General features: G+C 41.8%; 1 protein-coding gene across 10 annotated transcripts in view; it reads left to right on the top strand.

The window, feature by feature from the left end:
- Window positions 1-20,439, top strand: part of CCDC88C (coiled-coil domain containing 88C) — a 100,008-nt gene that overhangs the window by 30,944 nt on the left and 48,625 nt on the right. For all 10 annotated transcript variants that reach the window (XR_007509570.1, XR_007509571.1, XM_049828449.1 and 7 more), the window contains one exon: window positions 10,078-10,147. Coding sequence is in view for 8 of the 10 variants with exons in the window: in XM_049828449.1 (XP_049684406.1) it covers window positions 10,078-10,147 (70 nt within the window). In the remaining 2 variants the exon portion in view is untranslated. The remainder of the gene's footprint in view (window positions 1-10,077; window positions 10,148-20,439) is intronic.

Genomic DNA, 20,439 nt, shown 5'->3' with positions numbered 1-20,439 from the left:
CTGCTTCAAAATAATTGGAAAGCTCATAACATTAACCTGCAATGATACCCTTAATGCTTTCTAGGAGTATTTGACAGGGGCATGCCTGAACTGTGAGGACGGTCTACATTACTGGTATTTGAGTTTTTAGTGCCCCTGGTAACTGGTTGGTAACAGGAGTTTGCCTGCAAGAGAGAGCTTTCAGTGATGAGAAGGTCAGGTTGTTGCAGGAGATGAATGAGAAAGCAGCTGATGTCATCAGATGAGTAGCATGTATAAGCCCCTTTGTTTTTGTTTAACCTACAGGCATCAGTAAACCCCTTCCCTCCCTTTACTTCCCCAACCACCTCATTTGTCCCATAGCATCTTACTGTCTGGTCAGGCATCCTTGCAGGGTGAGATAGCTTGTCCCTGTACCGTCTCTGTTTTCCCTTCAGACCAACTGAAAGCTTCCCTCTTCTGTAAATCCAACATAGAGTTTTGCACGGTTTTATGCAAATGCCACATGGACCTCTCATGCCCATGCTGCTGTCCTCTGTTGAAGTTAGATAATAGACCAATGGCATAGTGACTGTTTCTGAAACATTTATTTGTTGTTCAGTACTAGGTTGCCTGTAAGCTGCCCAAGTGTAAGAAGGTTTAAGCTTGTTGAAAACTCATGGTTAAAAATCTTTAAGCTTCTGGAAATTAGTCTAAACTAAATTTAATCATTTTTTTTTTCACATTTATATGCATGTTAGGAAGGTTGGGGCAGAGAATAGGACGATTGCTAACAGACCAGTTGCTCAGTTCTCTCTCTGGTATTCCTCAAGAACTGTCACAACCCTTTTCTTTACTGGGAGAAAAAATTGTCTTGGGATTACCATTTTTCCTGAGTTACAGACTGAAAGATTTTAATGCATTTCAAAGTGAGCAATGTTAGCCAATAACCTACATGTTTTATCCCATAAAATCCCTTTTGGTCATCACTGCCTGAATGCTGTTCATGCATTTACTGTTCCTCAGTTTCTAGGTATAATTTTCTGCATTTCTCCAGTACTGTCCATTGAAGTTTCTCGAAATGGTTTACCAATGTAATGTGAATTAAGTCTTGTTTATTCAGGGAGTGTTATCCTGGAAAGACCAAGCACGTTTGTGCTTGTTTCTAAGCATTTAACTACCTTATATTTGAGCAACTCCAAGGATGTTTGGATGTAGTGAAGGTGAGGCGTGGCACCTTCTGCTAACAACAAGAAATACTTTGTCAGTACATCCCATGGCAAACAGGAGGGCTACTGAGACAGTGGGATGTTACTTAGTGTTAATAAGAGTGGCAGGGTAAAGCAGCTTGTTTCTTTTGGGGACTGAGAGGTAGATTGAAAATTACTACCAAGTTCCTGCTTCAAACAGGACATAAGAGTATGAGATTAGTAACAGCCAACCTGGATGTTTGTTTCATTTCTGTTACCCTTAGTCACCGATGAAATTTGACTCATACATTCACATTAAACTTGATCACATCTGTTAGGCGTTCTGTTTGCTACTAAAATATTGTTCATAACAAGGAATTCATCAGAAGTCCTGAAAATATCCCATTCTTGTGTGTGTCCCCTCCTTGCTCCATTATTTTTTTCTAGTTTCACAGATTTGTTTTCATATTTAAACTTTGAAAGCTTTGATTTGACTTTTCAACATTTATACTAGAGAACCTCAAAATGGTTCTTCTCACACATGCCTCTGTGCCCTTCTGGGATTAACAGTTGGTTTTACAGTTTTTCCCAAGATGCATCATTCTCATTCAAGCGACATTTATACTAATAAATGACGTGATGATACTGGGAAAAGTGCAAAACACGTATATTTATACTATGTAGCTTCTGCTCATTAGGAAAGCAATATTGCTATGATGTGCAACCAGTATTCGTACATCTTCCTGCCTCTAATTCCTTTGTATTCCTGTACTTTTGGCTGCTATTTTCTCAGGCATTGCATCATGATTATCACTCCAGTGGTCGGCTGCTTCTTTGGAGCTCTTGGCACTTTTTCAGAGCCTGGAACTCGTATTGCAGTGTTGAAGTTGCAATGCAGATCTCTAGCTCTGAAGCACTAAATAAGCCCCACAACTCACCATATGCTTGCCTTGGGTTAATTATTTTTGCACTTCATGGCAGTATAAAAAAACCTATTAATTCAATGTATTTTATGAGAACTAGGATCATGTGTCCAGTTAGGTGTTTACTGTGTCTGTTCCATATAAACATATTAAACCCCCAAGTTCTAGAAATACTTGTGTTTTCTACCATTTCTCTTATTACATCTTACACATAATCTTCCTAGAAATGTTGTTATTGGGTTGGTGTTTGTTTCTTGGTGGCACACTGTATTTTAGTATTGTAAATTTTTTCACTCCAGTGAACAAAGGCAGCGGAGCAAAATTTGTACCTCGGAGCTCTGCATGGCTAATGTACTTTGGTATCAGGCTTCGGTGTTAAAAGCTGAAATATACTTGCTCAGTTTTAGAGTTTGATGTGAAAATTTTTGGCTTTATTATCCCAGCAAAATATGTTCAAACTGTATGGGAAAACTGACTTCCTTTTAAAACAAGTGGGTGTGCGTGGTGCTGAGTTTCAGAGAATTCAGAAGTGCTTCAAGTCTGTTCTGATGGCCTGTGTTGTTTCTTTTTAATGTGTGTTAGGCTAAATTATTATGGTCCTTAGAGACCACCACAGATTAGCTGGAAGCGTGTTGAACAGATGGATTGCATTTTAGCTGGTTATATGTGTAATGTCAAGTGACAAGCCTTTAACACAGCACATTTCATATTCCCTGTTACTGCATAAACCACCCCAGGACAAATCTAAGGTGAAATATAATAGAAGTTGAGAGTAATTTGTCTGGATACTCTTATAAACATGTGAAGTCACTTGCACATGATTTGAAGAGAGAAGTTGAGGATAAATCAATAGGCTTTCAATTTACAGCAAAGTAGGTAAATTAGTCAAAGGTGCTGCTGGCAATAAAAGCAGGAGAACACAATGCTCCACAATTGGATTTTCTCCTCGCTGGGTCAAATCAATATTGCCACTAGGCACAACCATAGTGCTGTATGTTGTATTAACATAAGTGATTCATCTTGGAGTCAGTGAAACTAAGGTAGGAAATGTGCTGCTACATAGCCATTGAACATTTGATTTCATAGTTTAGACGTAAGTGTATATTTTTGTATTTAGTTTAGAAAAAAATTATTTCCTCTGCAACTGATGTGTGTGAGGGTGGCAGCTTCTGCATTGTTTAGTCCACTGGGCTACAAGTAAAACTAATTATGTCCTAAAATACTTTTTCCATATATAAGAGTACCTTTATTTAAATACACATGGAATTTTTGTTATGTGACATAAACAACGTGCACTGTAAACAATTTGAATTGATCTTAAAGTAAATGTTTTTATCAGGACTTGCCTTGCTTGCCTTGCCCTCTGTCTGGAGTGATTTAGTTCTGTGCCAGCCTGGAGCAGTTGATTTAACCGGTTCATAAAGCAGTAGAGAGTGTGCACAATGGATGACATTATAACCACAGAATCTTATTTTCATTTCCTTCCTCCATTGCTTGTTACTATTTTTTCATCAGCCTACCGATGCATTGCATATATAGGACAAGCTCTTTGTTCCAGGTATGTCTCACTATGAATTTGTACAGCTTGCAGCGGATGAGATTTTGCTCCTAGCTGGGACCTCTGCACTATTGAAATACAAACAACAAAACCTGAGCCGTAACAATAAATTGGGTGGATGATGGTGCTGGGGTCCTTTCTAGTTGTTTGGGTTTTTTATATGATACTCTATTATGTGCCATCCAAATTGCATGTGTGTAATTTTTTTAATAAAACCTGATCTTATATGGTGTACTTCTGCACTGTGTATATTTCTGTCATTTGGTGGGTTATCTGCACCCTGCACAGGCTGAGCATGGCTAAGACTAGGTATGATTCCTTCACATCCCTTCCCACTGAGATTCCAGTCTATGATTGTCAGAACTGATTATTTTCAGCAGATGAGGCAACAGATATTTTAGTGGCTTTTGGGTTTCCACTTGAAGGGTCTTTAAGAAATGTGCTATGTAATTTGCTGGTTTTCAGAAAAAAAATAAATCCCTTTAAAGACAGCTAATCCTCTAGTGTGTCACATAATGAACACAATTGTTGCAGAGATGAGCAAAGTTCTTAATCAAATTTTGTCATGTATATAATGTGTTGTCAGGGAAACAGTGAGTACTGAGTCACACACAGTGTCATCAGGCATGCTCACATGGCAAGATGTACATGGAAAACATCTCAATAAAAGATCTGTTTGTGTTTCACTTCCTTGACATTCCCCTGCAAGAACTTGTTTCATCTTGTCTGATCTTTTTTGAGACCCTGTCATACAGTTTACAGAATCTCACAATAAATTATTTCCTTGACACCATTAATAACTCCCCAGATAATTTAGTGAAATAATAAAAACTTTAAAAAATTAAAGTTTATCTATATTGGAAGACAAATATTTTTCTTTTCAAACACAATGTCCTTGTTGTAGGCTGCAGAATAACTTGTTTTCATTATCATATTAAAACAAAACTGGAAACATATTTAAAAAACAACCCTTGTGTCTCAATTTGCTGTTTATAATATGTTTTAATGTTAAAACTTGTTCATTAGCCTGAGTGCTCACTCTTCCTTAGAGTTCTGATTCCAGAAAAGCTTGAGTTTGGTTCCCCCCTGGACTTGGGGGGGTGCAGCTCCCAGCCTATCTTTGTGGTAGCATCCAAAGGGACCTTAAGATGTGTAGGGGGTAAAGCTGCCACCCCATCCTGCTGCTGGAAGGCTCTGAGCTGGTGCAGATGGCTGCTGACTCCTGCTGAGACTTTAGCTAAGCACGTAGTGTCTCCTTCACCAAATGTTTCCCACTCCAAGGATATTTGTGGGATCAGATCCATGCTGAGGTTATCACAGAAAGATGTTGGCTGTGCTGCACGGATAGGACTCTGCTGAACTTTCCTACTCCGTTGGCCTGAGTTGCAGCTGAAATATAAGCCAGATTCCCTGTCTAGGTGGTGTTTGCTCTTGCTGGTATAAATAAAGCTGGTGATGTTTTTTCCTCATGGGCATTTTAAGTAGGAAAGCACCACTTGGCTTCCAGTCAGCTGGGCAATTAGCATTTTATAGCTAAGCAATATACTTAAATGGAATTGTTTGGCTTGAGCATTGAATTACAATGGCTGATAGACTGCTGCTTTTCTTACATAATTTATTTAGTGCTCTCTTCTTGTTTAGGATTCAGGCAGAGGTTAATTTAATTCTGCATGAGAAGCTAGTAGTTACTCTACATTAATGCTGTGCTGCACTGCAGCGCAGGGGATGGTTTCTGTCTAGAGCTTATGCTTGCCTGGTCTCTCAGCCATGGAAAAGACAATTTTACCTATTCCTTTCCTAGCAATGTGTTCTTTGCAAGAGCGGTTGGCATGCTTACATTGGCACTTAAAATGCAGCCAAGAATAACACCTTAAGACCATTTTATTCCATACTGTTGCACATGTATTTTTAAGAAGCAAATGTGTATTGAAGTGTAGCATGGTCCAAGGAGACTTTGTTCCTACAAAATTACAAGGGGCCCACTTAGCCTGTTCCAGGTAAATAAAATGTTAATATGTGACCATGGTGACTTGAGAGTGAGACCTGCCACTGCATCTCTTCAGATGACGTGAGGCAGAGTGCAAACATCCAGTGTGTGTGATCTTGGAAGGATAAAAAGAGTAGGTAAAATGTGCCTCAGCACTTCAGAAACAAATTAGAAACTTTTAGATGGAAGGAATGAATATATTTCTTCATCCTTTTAATAAGCCTAAGTGCTTAACTTGGTGCTTAGAATTTTATCCAGAATCTCATATGTGTCTTGATTTTTCCTAAAGCCCTTGACTGCTAGAATCAATGTGGGGGGGATTTTGGCTTTTTTTTAAGCTCCTTTCTTAGCAAAGTGATTGCAAAAAGCTTGCAAATGTGAAGCAAGTGTGCAGCAAGGGCTTAGATGCCAGAAGGCTGCTAATGAGAACACAGCATTTATTTATGTTTAACCTCATGATTTCTAGGTAACTTAATGTTTTTGAATCCTTGGGGTACCAGTCCTAGAGTGCCTAGCTATTTTCAGCAAAACTTACCTCTGGCTTAGGCAGTATCCTTCTTATTGCTCAGATGTGCCAGTTGTCTCAGCCTACCTACTTCACACTGCATCTCTGTGGGCAAGATCAGCAGAGCGAGCAATCAAGGACTGAACACCCAGTTTGACCTTCACTTAGAAAGGTCTCCCTATCGATATGGAGTCACATAACCACATGCAGAAACCTTTGTGGGCTTTATTTACTGAGTTTGGGGGTCTGGCTCAAGTAGTGTAAGACTTGGCTGCTGATCTTTGTATTTTGTGATAGTGGTGTTGACCTGCTAACTAGAAGCATCCGCTCTTGCTACTGTTACTGCTGTCAAAAGAGCTGAGATTTTGGACAAATCTCTTCAAGCTTAAAATATCCTGATCTTTGGCAGATGAGTGTTTCGGGCACCTACAGATGCTGCATGAAGACCTGATGTGGATTTGTTTCAAATTGGATTCCTTAAATAACACTTCTGATACCAACATTGTTTTTTGATGGAAATCTCATTAGCAACAATAATAATAATTAAAAAAAAAGGCAAATGGTACTCTGAGGGAGGTGATTCCTGACTTGTAGTAGCTGGCCTCTGAGTTGGTTAATGGTCTAGGTGTAAAGCCAGCAGCTCAGACCCTAATTGTTCTAATAATCACGGAAATTGTTACCATATGCTGTTGCTGTAACCTTTACTGTTCTAACCAAGCTTTAGTTGTGCTGTAAAAATGATTAAAAGGCTTCTCACAGGAGGAGTAAGATTGTGGGTTTATTTATTTATTTTTTTTTATTCTTGGACTGTTGCTTTCCAGACTGGGTTTTTGTGTTTGAAAACCCTGCTTTGCTCTCCAGCAGCTCCTGCCTGGGCATGCTGCCCCTAGGCATGCCAGTTGCCTGAGGCAGGACACATACATGCCATCTCTGCCTCTGTTGTGGTGTCTCACAGCTATGGTTGATTTCAAGCATAACAACATCCTTTTATATAATACAATAACTTGCTACCCTTGTGGGGAAACATTGCATTTTATCTGTGTTTCTTTTGCTGGCTGGCCTTCAGGGGCATGTCCAGGTTAACCCAGTGTCCAGTGTAGCTGTAACCTGGGAGACAGTTGAGTCTGTGGAGCCTTTGGTCCTCAGTCCTGGTTCACAGGCTATAACAGGACAGCTCCCTGCCTGAACCACAAGTTTTACTTTGTGGGGTCTTTCGGGTAGGTTGGTAAGACATGAGGGGAGCAGAGAGGCCAGACTAAGGTACAGCATTTTACTTGTCAACCTGTGTTATTGCTGCTTCAGATAAGGAAAAGAAGAAAATATTGATAAGTGGATAGAAGGTGAAGAATTTCTGATGTGCTGTTAGGTGAGGGGGCTTTGTTTGTATTTCCACATGTGGGATTTTAAGCAATGGACCTGAGACACAGTCACGTTATCCCAGCTAGTGAGTCAGTCACTGAGTGTCAGCTGAGCCTTGCTAACTTGCTGTGTTTTTAGCCTGGACAAAATCTGAGCTAAATTCATCAGTGTTAGCATAAGAGCTTTAAGTTAACACATTTTATCTCACACTTGTAGTTGTGTGAGTGCATGGTTCACTGGTACATCTTTGTTAACAGAGGATAGTTTATTAAACTGAAGTAACTTTTTGTTTCTTTGACTGACTTTCCTTATCTTGGAAAAGGAGGGCAATGACACTGACTGACCTCCCTTTACAGAGTGTTGAGATCTACCAGTGAGTTGCTCTGTGTAACAGCTAGGTATTATCACAAGCACTAATCTGAAGGTGAAGTCGTTTAGAACAATAAAGATAGTTATCTGTTTAAATAATTTCTTTTAAAAATAAACAGGTCAGAGTATCACCTCTTGCAACAATTTGAATCTTTCAATCTGAATCTTAATTACTTAATCACTCTTCAAGGCTCAGGGCTGTTTCTGCTTGTATTTGGTGACTATTGGATTCTTACCAGAAAATAATAAGCTCAAACACATACGAGGGTGTTCAGTCATGGTTATGTTGGATGGTATACTCAAATAATTTTATAGAAGTTGCTCATGGGAATGTTAACAGCATAAAGGTTAGCTGTAATGTCTTTTGTGTCTGCCAGTTAAATAGCTAGCGATCCAATGATTACACAAAGACAACGCAAATTCCTTATGCATTCCTGCTTCAGTGCCACTCCACATGCTGGGTGACTAGAAGCACAATTCTTTCTCTTTTTTTGCCATGGAAATTGCTGGTTAAAGCTCAATACTTCGGTATATGCAAATTCTGATTTTTTGATTAAAGCCTCAGTGCCATACTGTATTGTCATAGCAGATATTGCAGTCCAGCGATATGCTGCTAAATCCAGTAGGTTTTGTCCCAGTTTTGGTAACAGGTGCAAACAAACTTTGTTCAACATGTCTCAAATGCACAAACTATAAAATGCATCTCACTAATGATTCAGTGAATGCTTGGTCTACATAAGCCAAACTTCACATTGCATAAAGGTCTGTAGAGCCTTCTTTCTTAACAGCACCAACAGCCCCATCAGCTGTGACACTTGAGATATTTCTACTTTATCCAAAAGAGACTGCTGAGGAGTATGTTTTGGATCAGAGGGGAAAAAATTAAATGTGATATGTCCAAAACATTTTTTTTTAGGATAGCCACTGTGATTACTTATCAAATGCTGCAGGCTCACTGAAATATTTCCTCTTTCAATCAGGCTTAATTTTCCTCTTATGATAACTTTGAAAGAGAAATAACAATGGGGTAACTTGGAGGGGAAGTGTTTGGGTGAATGGGTGATTGTTTCAGGAAATGTGTTTCTGTGCTTGGCTGCAGTACTTTTTCCCCTGGCTCTGAACGCTGTGCAAGTATCAATGCATGTGCTCTCCCAGTGCCCTAGAGGTGGGCTTGGAAATGGAGACAAGTGAGGAAAAGGCACCTGCCAAACACTTGGTAGAGTTGTATGTGTGAACCATTGTTTCCTGAATCCCGACACAGTGTTTTAATCACACCACCATTTTTCTCCCAGGCTTTTTCTGTGAAATAAATGCTTGCCTGCAAAATGTTTTATTCGGATCATCACAAGTGAGTGCTGGTAGCTGCAGGTTGAAGCTAAAAACTGTACTCCTGTGCTCTGTATGTTACTGGGGTGCATGGCTGATCATATTACTATGCAGTCTCCTTTGCAATGTATTTATCTGTCCCCCTTTAAGCATTTTGCCTGCCCCAGGGCTCATAGCCTTTCCTCTCCCTTAAGCCCATTCTGTCATTTCAGAGTAGCTTCAGGCAGCTGACATTTAAATGGTGAACCAGACGAACCAACGCACCTCCCTTCCCTCGTTTCCCCCAAAGTAAAATGACCTTTAAATGAGGTTCGTGACATACTTAAATCTGTTTTCCTCCCCATTAAAAACAATGCAAACAAATCTAGAACTTTAAATCTGGTTTCTCTGAGCAGTGCCAGATGCCTGTTCAATAGCGTTCCCCCACACCCACTTCCCCAGCCCATCATTAAAATCTCAGACCCATGAAATAATTTGACCAATTATTTGAATTACTCAAACTTCACAGAATGGCTTAGGTACCTTTGAACCAGCTGCACTTATATGCCCTGAAACATGAGAGCAGCTGAATGGTGAACATCAAATGAATACAGGTCATGCCTGGAGTAAAGGCATGACTGATTGGTGTGCCTGGCATGGCTGTGCATTTTTCCTGATTAGTGCCATGGGACCCTTTAAATTCTACATTATCCATTGTTAAAAGAGGTGATTAGTGTGTTAGCTGTGCAATCTGATGCCATCTTCAAATAGTGATTTCTCTCTCAAGTGGGGGCTTCCTCTTGTGACCTCTGACCTGCCAGTATGTTAAAAGCTTTGTAATCGATGGAGCTCTGTATTCTTTGTGGTGTGATTGATTGGGATTCCTCCATGCTGAACTTTGCCTGTTGTTCTCTCTTGTATAGGAGGTCCTCCAGCAGCTGATTGTAATGAATTTACCAAATGTTTTAATGATTGGCAAAGATCCTCTCTCTGGTGAGTAATTTGTTTGGTTCTTCACCTCCTTCCTCTGAAATGCTAAATAAAATTTGTATTTGTTTTATTTCTTAAATTAAAATAGAATCTTAGAATTGTTTAAGTTGGAAAAGACCTTTAAGATCATTGAGTCCAACTTTTAGCCTAGCACTGCCAAGTCCACCACTAAACTATGTCCCTGAGACCACATCTACGTGTCTTTTGAATACCTCCAGGGATGGTGACTCAAGCACTTCCCTGGGCAGCCTGTTCCAATGCTTGACAACCCTTTTCGTGAAGAATTTTTTTCCTAATATTCAATCTGAACCTCCCCTGGCGCAACATGAGGCCATTTCCTCTTGTCCTATTGCTTGTTGTTTGGGGGAAGAGACCAACACCCACCTCGCTACAACCTCCTTTCAGGTAGTTGTAGAGAGCGATAAGGTCTCCCCTCAGCCTCCTTTTCTCCAGACTAAACAGCCCCAGCTCCCTCAGCTGCTCCTCATAAGACTTCTGCTCCAGGCCCCTCACCAGCTTGGTCACCCTTCTCTGGACACGCTCCAGCACCTCAATGTCTTTCCTGTATTGGGGGCCCAAAACTGAACACAGTACTCGAGTGCGGCCTCACCAGTGCCAAGTACAGGGGACGATCACTTCCCTGCTCCTGCTGGCCACACTACTTCTGATACAGGCCAGGATGCTGTTGGCCGCCTTGCCCACCTGGGCACACTGCTGGCTCATATTCAGCTGGCTGTCGACCAAAACCCCCAGGTCTTTTTCTGCTGGGCAGCTTTCCAGCCACTCTTCCCCAAGTCTGTAGTATTGCATGGCGTTGTTGTGACCCAAATGCAGGACCCAGTACTTGGCCTTGTTGAACCTCATACAATTAGCCTCAGCCCATCGATCCAGCCTGTCCAGATCCCTCTGCAGAGCCTTCCTACCCTTGAGCAGATCAACCCTCCCTCCCAACTTGGTGTCATCTGCAAAATTAGCGAGTGTGCACTGGATCCCCTCGTCCAGATCATTGATAAAGATATTAAACAGAACTGGCCCCAATACTGAGCCCTGGAGAACACTACTTGTGACCCACCAGCAACTGGATTTAACTCCATTCGCTACCACTCTTTGGGCCCAGCCATCCAGCCAGTTTTTTACCTAGCAAAGAGTATGCCCGTCCAAGCCATGAGCAGCCAATTTCCCCAGAAGAATGCTGTGGGAAACTGTGACAAAGGCTTTACTGCAGTCTAGGTAGATAATATCCACAGCCTTTCCCTCATCCACTAAGCGGGTCACCTTGTCATAGAAGGAGATCAGGTTAGTCAAGCAGGACCTGCCTTTCATAAACCCATGCTGACTGGGCCTGATCACCTGGTTGTCCTATATGTGCTGCGTGATGGCACTCAAGATGATCTGCTCCATAACCTTCCCCGGCACTGAGGTCTGACAGGCCTGTAGTTCCCGGATCTTCCTTCCGGCCCTTCTTGTAGATGGGCGTCACATTTACTAACCTCCAGTCAACTGGGACCTCCCTGGTTAGCTAGTAAAAGATGGAAAGTGGCTTGGTGAGCATTTCCACCAGCTGCCTTGGTGTCCTTGGGTGGATCCCATCCAGCCCCATAGACTTGTGTGTGTCTAAGTGGTGTAGCAGGTCACTAACCATTTCCCCTTGGATTATGGGAGCTTTATTCTGCTCTCCATCCCTGTCTTCCAGCTCAGGGGGCTGGGTACCTGGAGAACAACTGGTCTTACTATTGAAGACTGAGGCAAAAAAGGTATTAAGTACCTCAGCCATTTCCTCATCCTTTGTCGCTATGTTTCCCCCACATCTAATACAGGATGGAGATTCTCCTTAGCCCTCCTTTTGTTGCTCATATATTTATAGAAGGATTTTGTTTGTCTTGTATGGTAGTAGCCAGGTTAAGTTCTAGTTGGGTTTTGGTCCTTCTAATTTTCTCCCTACATAATCTCACGGCACCCTTGTAGTCCTCCTGAGTTGCCTGCCCCTTCTTCCAAAGGTCATAAACTCTCTTCCTTTTCCTGAGTTCTAGCCAAAGCTCTCTGTTCAGTCAGGCTCGTCTTCTTCCCTGTCAGCTCATCTTTTGGCACATGGGGTCAGCCTGCTCCTATGCCTTTAAGATTTCCTTCTTGAAGAATGTCTAGCCTTCCTGGACTCCTTTGCCCTTCAGGACTTGCCTCCTAAGGGATTCTGTCAATGAGGCCCCTAAACAGGCCAAATTACAAACATGCTTTTAAACAAAACAATCTATACATGTTTGTAGCCAACTACAAATATTTGAGTACCACTGAGTCTCACATTTTAATGTGTCTAGCATGTAACATTTATATTTACATACCTGTACATACAAATGCAATATCTGATGCATGTGTTTGCCTGTCATACACATACATGTGATAGTGAGTTAGTTCTTGCTAAAGCCGGAACAGCAACTATTTGCTTGAAAGTCAAGTCTCTTCACTCCTTGCTGCAAGTGACCCAGGATACAGTCTGCCATGGGAGAATCATTTGTCCTCTAGGTTTTCTGTCCTGTGTGCCTGTATAATCAGTTCAGTTGTGGCAATATGTACGCACCAGAAGAGTCTTGCAGAATTGCCATAAAGCGTGAAGGAACTCTTGCAAATGAAGTAGGGGAATTAAAATACGTGAGGGTGGAGAGAAAAATACATGTATGACAAATTGGAAAATGTGAGGAGGAGAATGGACAAGGAGAAAAACATCTGTCTGGCCATGTTGTCTAGGCAAGGACATCTGTCACATGAGGTATCACATCAAAAGTGACCTGGAAGCCAATGAGCTCATGTCCAGAGTCCAGTGTCTTTGGTGAGACAAAATGAAAGCTGTTTAGCCTGAAAACGAAGTTGACTTCTCCTTAGAACCACATTTCTGAAATGAAAGGTTTTGTTGCTGTGACTTTTACTTTTCTTTTGCATGCCCATTCTATCTCTGCCTTAGCCCTGTGCTGGTGCCAAGGACAATGTATTTGTTTTTACCAAAGAAGGAAAACTGGATGAACCCTGTCAGCAATGATGGGGAATGACACGGTAATCAGCATCTCCAGAACAAACAAATGGCAGAAACCTTGGCAGAAGATTTTATTTTGCTGCTCTTAGCAGCAGTAGTATATGTACAAAAAAGGGTTTATATCAGAAAAGAATATTAACTTAGAGATGTTGGGTCACTGAAACTCATAGTCTTGGCACTCCTGCAGTAAAATCAAGGTGAGAGTAAGGCATCTACTTCTTCAGCAAGCCGATTAAAGTCTGCAATGCCAGTCTTAATTCTGTACAGGCTACTGTTATGGGTAAAGAAGAAAATAGAAGTAAAAGGCTGCTGCTTTTCTCAGTCATATGGGCAATGGGCTGATAGCATCAAGAATGCTAGTGAATAGACATGTCTGGGCCAACAAGGCAGTATCTCTGCTGGCTAAGTGTCAATGGGAAGGGCTGGCGGGTTTCTTGTCATGGTCATTCCTGAGCGACAGCTGGCAGGAGACTCATAATGCAGTAACCACAGTGTTGGTTCCTGGGGAAGCTGCACGCTTGAAAGCTGTCCTGTATTAAGCTATAATTTCCCGTCATTGACCTGATGGTTTTTGTCAGAACCTTAGATGTTTCTTTCTTTGAAGAAAGTACCTGATGTGTCTCTTGTAGGAAAAATACTGGTCATCTATGTGTTCCTGTCTTCCAGCTCCTTGAATTACAACCAGAAATTTTGCCTCACTTTCTGACATCTTTTAAAATGTGGTGGTTGGTTTGTTTTTTGTGGTTTGTTTTGGGTTTTTTGTTTTTAACGTGGTCTTTTAAAATTTATTTTATCCGTTGCTGACTTACTATTGGCATTATTCAGAACACAGGAAGAGAGGATAAAGAAGGCAAAAATTTAACTTCTGGATGTCTAAAATTGATGGGGTATGTGTGTATAAATATATAAAGTTCTTCTTTAGCCATATTATATAATGGTTTTGAGAACCAGTCCCAGCTTAGACACTACAGAGGAAGGTGGTGAATAAAGAAAGACTTGAGATGTATTTGCTTCAAAGAATGTATTCAAGGAGGACAGTGTCTGAGGTATAGGATTTCAAGAGAAGCTGATCTTGATCTTACCCTTAGGTAGATGATCACTGGTAAGATGTGCTGAAGAAATGGTTAGAGAAGTGGAGAACTAGAACTTCCTTCAGGAAGAGGAACCTGGCTGAGGCCTGATGGGAAGCTCAGAAAGAGGGAACAGGGAGGAGAAAGCTGAGGAGAAGTTAGTAAAACTGATACAAAAAGCTGAATGAAGGAATAGGCTGTGGTAAGCGATGACCAGGTGACTGTCAGGTTGATGTCTCTTGTTACTGTCTTGCAGAGAGGAGTGAGAGGAAGGCAGGGGCACTTGGGCGGGGAAAAACAAGTGAAATGAGAGATTCTGTGAGTGAAAGAGCTAAAGGAGGAATACAGATTGGATAGAGATGTGAGGACAAAGAGATGATGGATGTGGTTATTTGAGGGAAGTGTTTAAAAGTGGCAAGAATGGTAGAGGAGAAACCTCTTTGTGTCAGTGATCCAGTCCAGGACAGAGGCTGAGAGGGAAGGAGAGTCCTGGAGGGAGCATCTGCAGAGACAGTGCTGGGCAATGTGGAGAGCCCTAGGAGCAGGAGACTGAGGTGCAGGTGGTCTGCAGGGCTGGGGTGGATCTGAGAGGCAGTGATGAAATCCCAGTTTTGCCTTCCTTGTCCTGTATGTAAGTTATCTGAATGAAAGGTCCCTCTTGACCAGAGGAAGAAAAATTGATGCAACGATCGCATTCCTGCAAAAATACAGTGTTGCTTTTTACTATTTGAGTTGGGAAGGCTCCTAATGACTGTATTGACTCCACAGGTCCAAGACCAGAGAGCTGTTAGATCATTCAGTATGATTCACCGTGTAACAATTTCAGTGACGTTCCTTGTAACAAGCCCACCTGATGTGTTGCTACGCATGTTTTTCAGAGCTGTCTGTTCACTAGTGCTATCTGTAAATTTTACTTTTTCCTTCTAAAACACAGCCAAAAGTGGTGTTACATGTATTAAATTATGAACTGAGCAGCTCTAAATCTGAGAATGCTGTTCTTGCTGTTTAGCTCCCATTTGGCACTCAGCGGTTGGGACTGTTGGGGGATTCTGCAGCTCTGCTTTGAACATGATGCTATTGGAAAAACAGAGCTGCCACCACTAAAAATGCAGTAGAAGTTGGGCTTTTACACAGGAGAAGGCACATGTCTGTTGGGTTTAGGAGCTTCACTTGCTTTCGTGTTCTTTAAATTGTTTTTGTTCCAGGCCATGGCAATTTTGCCTACTTCAGTTCATTTGGCCATGGGTATAAAAGCTGCAAAAATATTTGTAAGAAGATAAAGGCTTTGACTGTTTTCGAGAATATAGGGAGCTGAAAAGAAACTTGAAAGTTTAATTAAAGGATTTAGAAAATTTTCCCAGGAATCTGACTTGTAGAACAATGCAGCTGATGGTACAGGATCTATTCTCTTACCTGCACTGTACAGTAGACAGCTACTACCATTAAATTTCCTCTCTGTTTTTGTCTTTCTCCATGTTTTTTTCTTGCTGAACAGCTTTTTCAATTCATTGCTGCACCACAAATCCCCCTGTGCTCAATATGAGAATCATCAGCGTATTTATCATCTATACACATCACTGTAATCTCCTTTTATAATTATCTCTTGTTTTAGCATGTCTTACAAATGGCCACTCATTCATGTGCCCACACAAGGAATATCAGTATACAGTACTGGTCCTGAACCTCTATTTAGAGGAGCATTAATTTCTTAGTTTCTAGACATGCTTGGTTTAACACAGCTAGTGAGTATACTTGGAAACTGATGGCAATTAATCTTTTGAAACAGTCATAGTTAATTGGGGGGAGGGGGGGGGATTTTTTTTTCAGACCAAGAATGGAAATGAGGTTTTATTTGCCTGAAGTAGGGTCATTTCTGTCTCTTCAAAAAACTTTGCTATTTAAATTCCCTTTTCAAATTCCATGTTAAGTTTGTGAATGAGAGAGCCTGAAGTCCTTGCTAACAAGTGTCTATAGAAACTGTTTTTCATTAAAATCATAAAAGAAGTCTATTCTCACTGGGGTATTTTTTCATGGCTGGCTTCCTTCCTCATTTCGTTTCACAGTCCTCCAGAGGCACAAAGGTTCATAAAATATAAAGTTAATAACAAAACACTGCCTCAATAGTGTAAATTTAGCATTCAAGTTTTTGTCCCTCAGGATGTTGCTACAGTTGGGAAAAATGGCACTTGCGTGTTTCACCCCTTCCCACCTTCTCCACACATCCACTGGCCACCACATGTAGTACTACATGCCCTGGTGCTTCCTCTCCTCCACTGGAGGAATGTCAAAGTAGAAATGTGCAGGAGAAGCGGCACAAGCTCAAGATTTCACATGCTTGGGCTCTCTCGTTCCTGTTTTCTTTGCCATCTTTCCTACCCCCCTCTCATTTTTTTCATTGTCTGTGTTCTTTCTGTATCTTGATCCTCCTTTTTTGTTGTTGTTGTGTCTCCTAATCCCTCTGCCAGCCTTCTCCCTGAGTCCTACCATCTGTTTCCCACCCTCTGTCCCCTGTGAGAGCAGAGGGGTCTCCTGGCTCTGGCACAGGGAGGCTCCCAGGATGCACAGGTGGTGCTCGGCCTTTCCCTCCCTTTATTTTCCAGAAAACCCGCTGGCCCTCTCTCACAGTTGGGAGCAGATGGTCTTTCTGCAAATCCCCCCAGTGGCTGGCTCCCTTGCAGGCACAACCACATGGCCTGAGAGCAGCTGCCCTGGAATTTTCAAAAGGGTGTGAAAGAAAAGAGGCGTTTTTTTAATTAGCACCTTTCTGTTTAAGTGCTAGTTTGAGTCCTGTCCATTCATTTCAGCTAGTGGGTACCTGTCTGCCAGGAGCTGTCCCAGACCTAAGTGTTTGCATCCTAGGTTGTAGGACAGTGTCTTGGTAAGGTCAGCTAATAAGCCTAGGTAGACCCAGCAAACTTTCTTCCAAAACATCTATAAATTACTTGTGTCATCCCAATGAGCCAGCATAGGGAAGCCTTCACGTTCCTGCTTATGCAGTTGGACAAGGAATTTTACCACCTTATTAAATTAGCACAAATCAAGCCTTCTGAAAAACACCACAGAATCATTCATGGTTCAGGAGGCATGACTGAATTGGGGATAAAGATACCTTACTTTTGTTCAACATGCATTACAGGATAAATGCAGTGTCCTGAGTGTAGAACTTAGCTGCTGTGCTGTGTAATAATCTTAGATGTGCTTCTGATTCACTTAGTAACCTTGGGCACTCCACTTAAGTGTGTGGTATCTCAGCTCTCATGTGGGTGAGTTGAGAGGGGTGATTAATCCCTTCCTGGCTCATTCTGAGGTTTAATTGAAAACTCTCTCCAAAGCACTTCAGATTGTTAGAGAGGTTTTTTCATATTCAAACCCTACTTCTTCTAAATATGTCCTGTAAATAATGTTATTCTACGAGGCTTTAAAATGTTACTCAAACTTAGCTTGAGTATGAGTGATCTTGGAGTGCCTTAATGCCAACAAACTCTCTCCACCCCATGGGAAACAGCTTCTGAATGAAAGCCCAAGGAATTGAATTAAAACAGTCACACATGATCTTCTGAAACACTCGTGTAGCTGGCAGAGTAGAGCTTCTAAGTAGACCTTTCAACCTTAAGAGTGTTTCTAGTGGATAGTGCAGTCTCATTTTCATTATATGTGCTTAACATGTCTGCAAGCATAAAATAATTTATTAAAAAAGAAATTGTGGAATAATCCTGACAGCTAAGTTTTCTGTGAAAGCTGCCAGCGGGGCTTGCCATGTGTGCCTCAGCTTCTCTTCCTGATGAGAGGGTCTAAGTGTGGACAAGGTCTCGGAGTGGTATTTCCAGGCAAGGTCAGTCCTTGGTGGGTGGACAGGGTTGACCTTGCTAAGTTATTCTGCAGTAATAGCTGAAGGTGTTTCACCTCACGGGGTCATGCAGCATCATTGATGCCCGTTTGTTAGCTCATGGAGAGAACAGCAAAGCCGGCTACCTTTGGTGCAGAGAGGTGGAGTGTGCTTTCAATGGCTTAAGTAGCTTGCATGTCTTTACGATGGTATAGATGCTCTCACTATTGGAAAGTAACCTGACGTTTTCTAAAGCGAGTGATTTCAAGCCACTAGGCTCACCCTGAGGAGAACTGTGATGCCATGGTGCACGGATTGGAGTTTATGGTCAACAGATGGAGGTGCCCAGAGCACGCAAGGGTTAGAGCACTTGTCTGGTGTGATCAAGAGCAAGCAGCCTGGTGGCTACTCCTTCAGTGTCTCACGGAGAAGATGTTCTGCCCCGAGTAAGCTTGGGAGAATGAGACACACACTTGAGTCACTTGCTCTCTCTAACCTAGCAACTTGCTCTTGTGTCCCACACGCATGCTCTCCATTTAATTCCTGAAGCTGATGCAGAATGAAACCCAATGCTGAAACGCTAATGAGAACTCAGTTTTGTGAAAAAATGTCTTCTGACCAAACCAAGTTATCTCCTTGGGCTAGTAGTGCCCTCAAAGGAACTGTTACCTAAGTAACAGATCTTTTTGTTCTTGTTGCTGAGCATTTTTTCTTTATGACACTGTCTGCTTTTAAGGTTGTGTTATTCAGAATCATACAGAACAACCAGACTTTCACATACTGAAATGTTACTTGTGTATTAAATTGTAATTTTTCAGAAAAGAGCAAGCCATGTATGCTGCTAGATACAGGGAGAAGAGTAAGGATGATTGTCCATCTTTCAAAAACAGTTTTTTAAATATTCTGCAGGGAAACAAACAATATTGTATTTACAGGGTGAAGTGTAAACTAGCACATTTTAAATATGTCTGTCTCTGCAGAAGAGAAGAATTCCTGCTTGCAAAATCTTAATAATGTGGGACTTGGATATTGAGAATTCTAGTGTTGATTTGTACAGTATACTGATAATTTCTGTAGGGCATTCTTGAAACATTTTAAAGGTCAACATTCCTAAAAGTTGTTGAAAAATTGTTTAACAAGTAAGGTACATTTAGAGACTGGTTTAGGGCATTTGTGTGCCCTAATAGCAGGAAAACAGAAAACGAGTTATGTCCTAAACTGCCTGCATGTGGCGGTGCTGGCTTGCAACGTTCTGAGAATGGAAGTAAGCCCTGTGGTAATTTAGGTCAGTGTGCCTTTGTGCATCTGGGGGGCTGTGGCAGCTTAATTGACGAGTCAGTTTGACTCCAGTTCCCTGGCCTTGGGTCCTGCACATGCCTCTAACTTTCTGCCAGTGCAGCCTTACAAGGGCATGGTGTTGGTGGAGGAGCACAGTTGCGCTCAGAAATTATTACCTGTCTATTTAGCGATAGAAGCAATTGAACACCCAAGTAAAGCAGGTTATAAAATGAAAGTGTTTACCCCACAGTTATATGCTCTGTGTCAGGAAGTATGCAGATATATAGGGATGAGAGAAAACTGTATGTGGCCTGTTTCTCTCTCCTTCTCTTCCCCCAGTGTAGAATGAGGACAGGCTTTTCCTGAACCTAACTCCATAATGATTTTTTATCTCCTCATTGAAGCTCCTTGCCTTCTATCTCCCTTTGTCTAACTTTGATATACATAATTTTCTTTACCACCCAACAATCCCCGCATTAATTTGGTTGAAACAAGATCTGGACTTGGCTCAAGGCTTTCTCTCTCCTAACCTTAGGAGGTGGCCAGCAGGGCTGTTGGTCGCAGCAGGATTCCCTGCAGTACCAACCTGCATATATCTCCTCCCCACCATGGCTCCCCGAGCATATGGTTAGCTGCATATTCTCCCTTCTACATCATTCATTTTTTTAATCCCTTTTAGCACCTGGGGTTTGCGCTTCAAAGTGTGAACAGGCTTTGATGCAGAACAGAGGCAGAATTTATTTGCTAAAACATCTCTTGGAGAAAATTTATGTGCACAGGATGGCATTCAGCCTTGGGAAGTCTGAGTGGCAGCTATTTTAGAGACAGAAAATTTAGGACAAGTTCTTTCTTTGACAGGAACCCTCCTTCGCTTCTGCCCAGGGTGTTTTGTTCTGTTTTGGTGGGGTTTTGGAGGGGGGGGGGAAGGGTGGTGGTTTGGTGGGCTTTTTTGCGCCCTTCTTAATCACAAAACGAGGGACAAGCATTGGGCATATGCGTTGAACTATTTAAAGGATTCCCCCCCACTGACAGAAAAGGCTCAGAAAATGTAGGTAAGGATAGTACATCGAGGAAAAAAAAGACTTGCTGGATTTGGTAT

This window comes from Accipiter gentilis, chromosome 25 (assembly GCF_929443795.1).
Source record: "Accipiter gentilis chromosome 25, bAccGen1.1, whole genome shotgun sequence".
In the NCBI taxonomy this organism is placed as follows: Eukaryota; Metazoa; Chordata; class Aves; order Accipitriformes; family Accipitridae; genus Astur; species Astur gentilis.
Note: the sequence above shows the minus strand (reverse complement) of the source record. Positions and strands in the feature narration are given on the sequence as shown.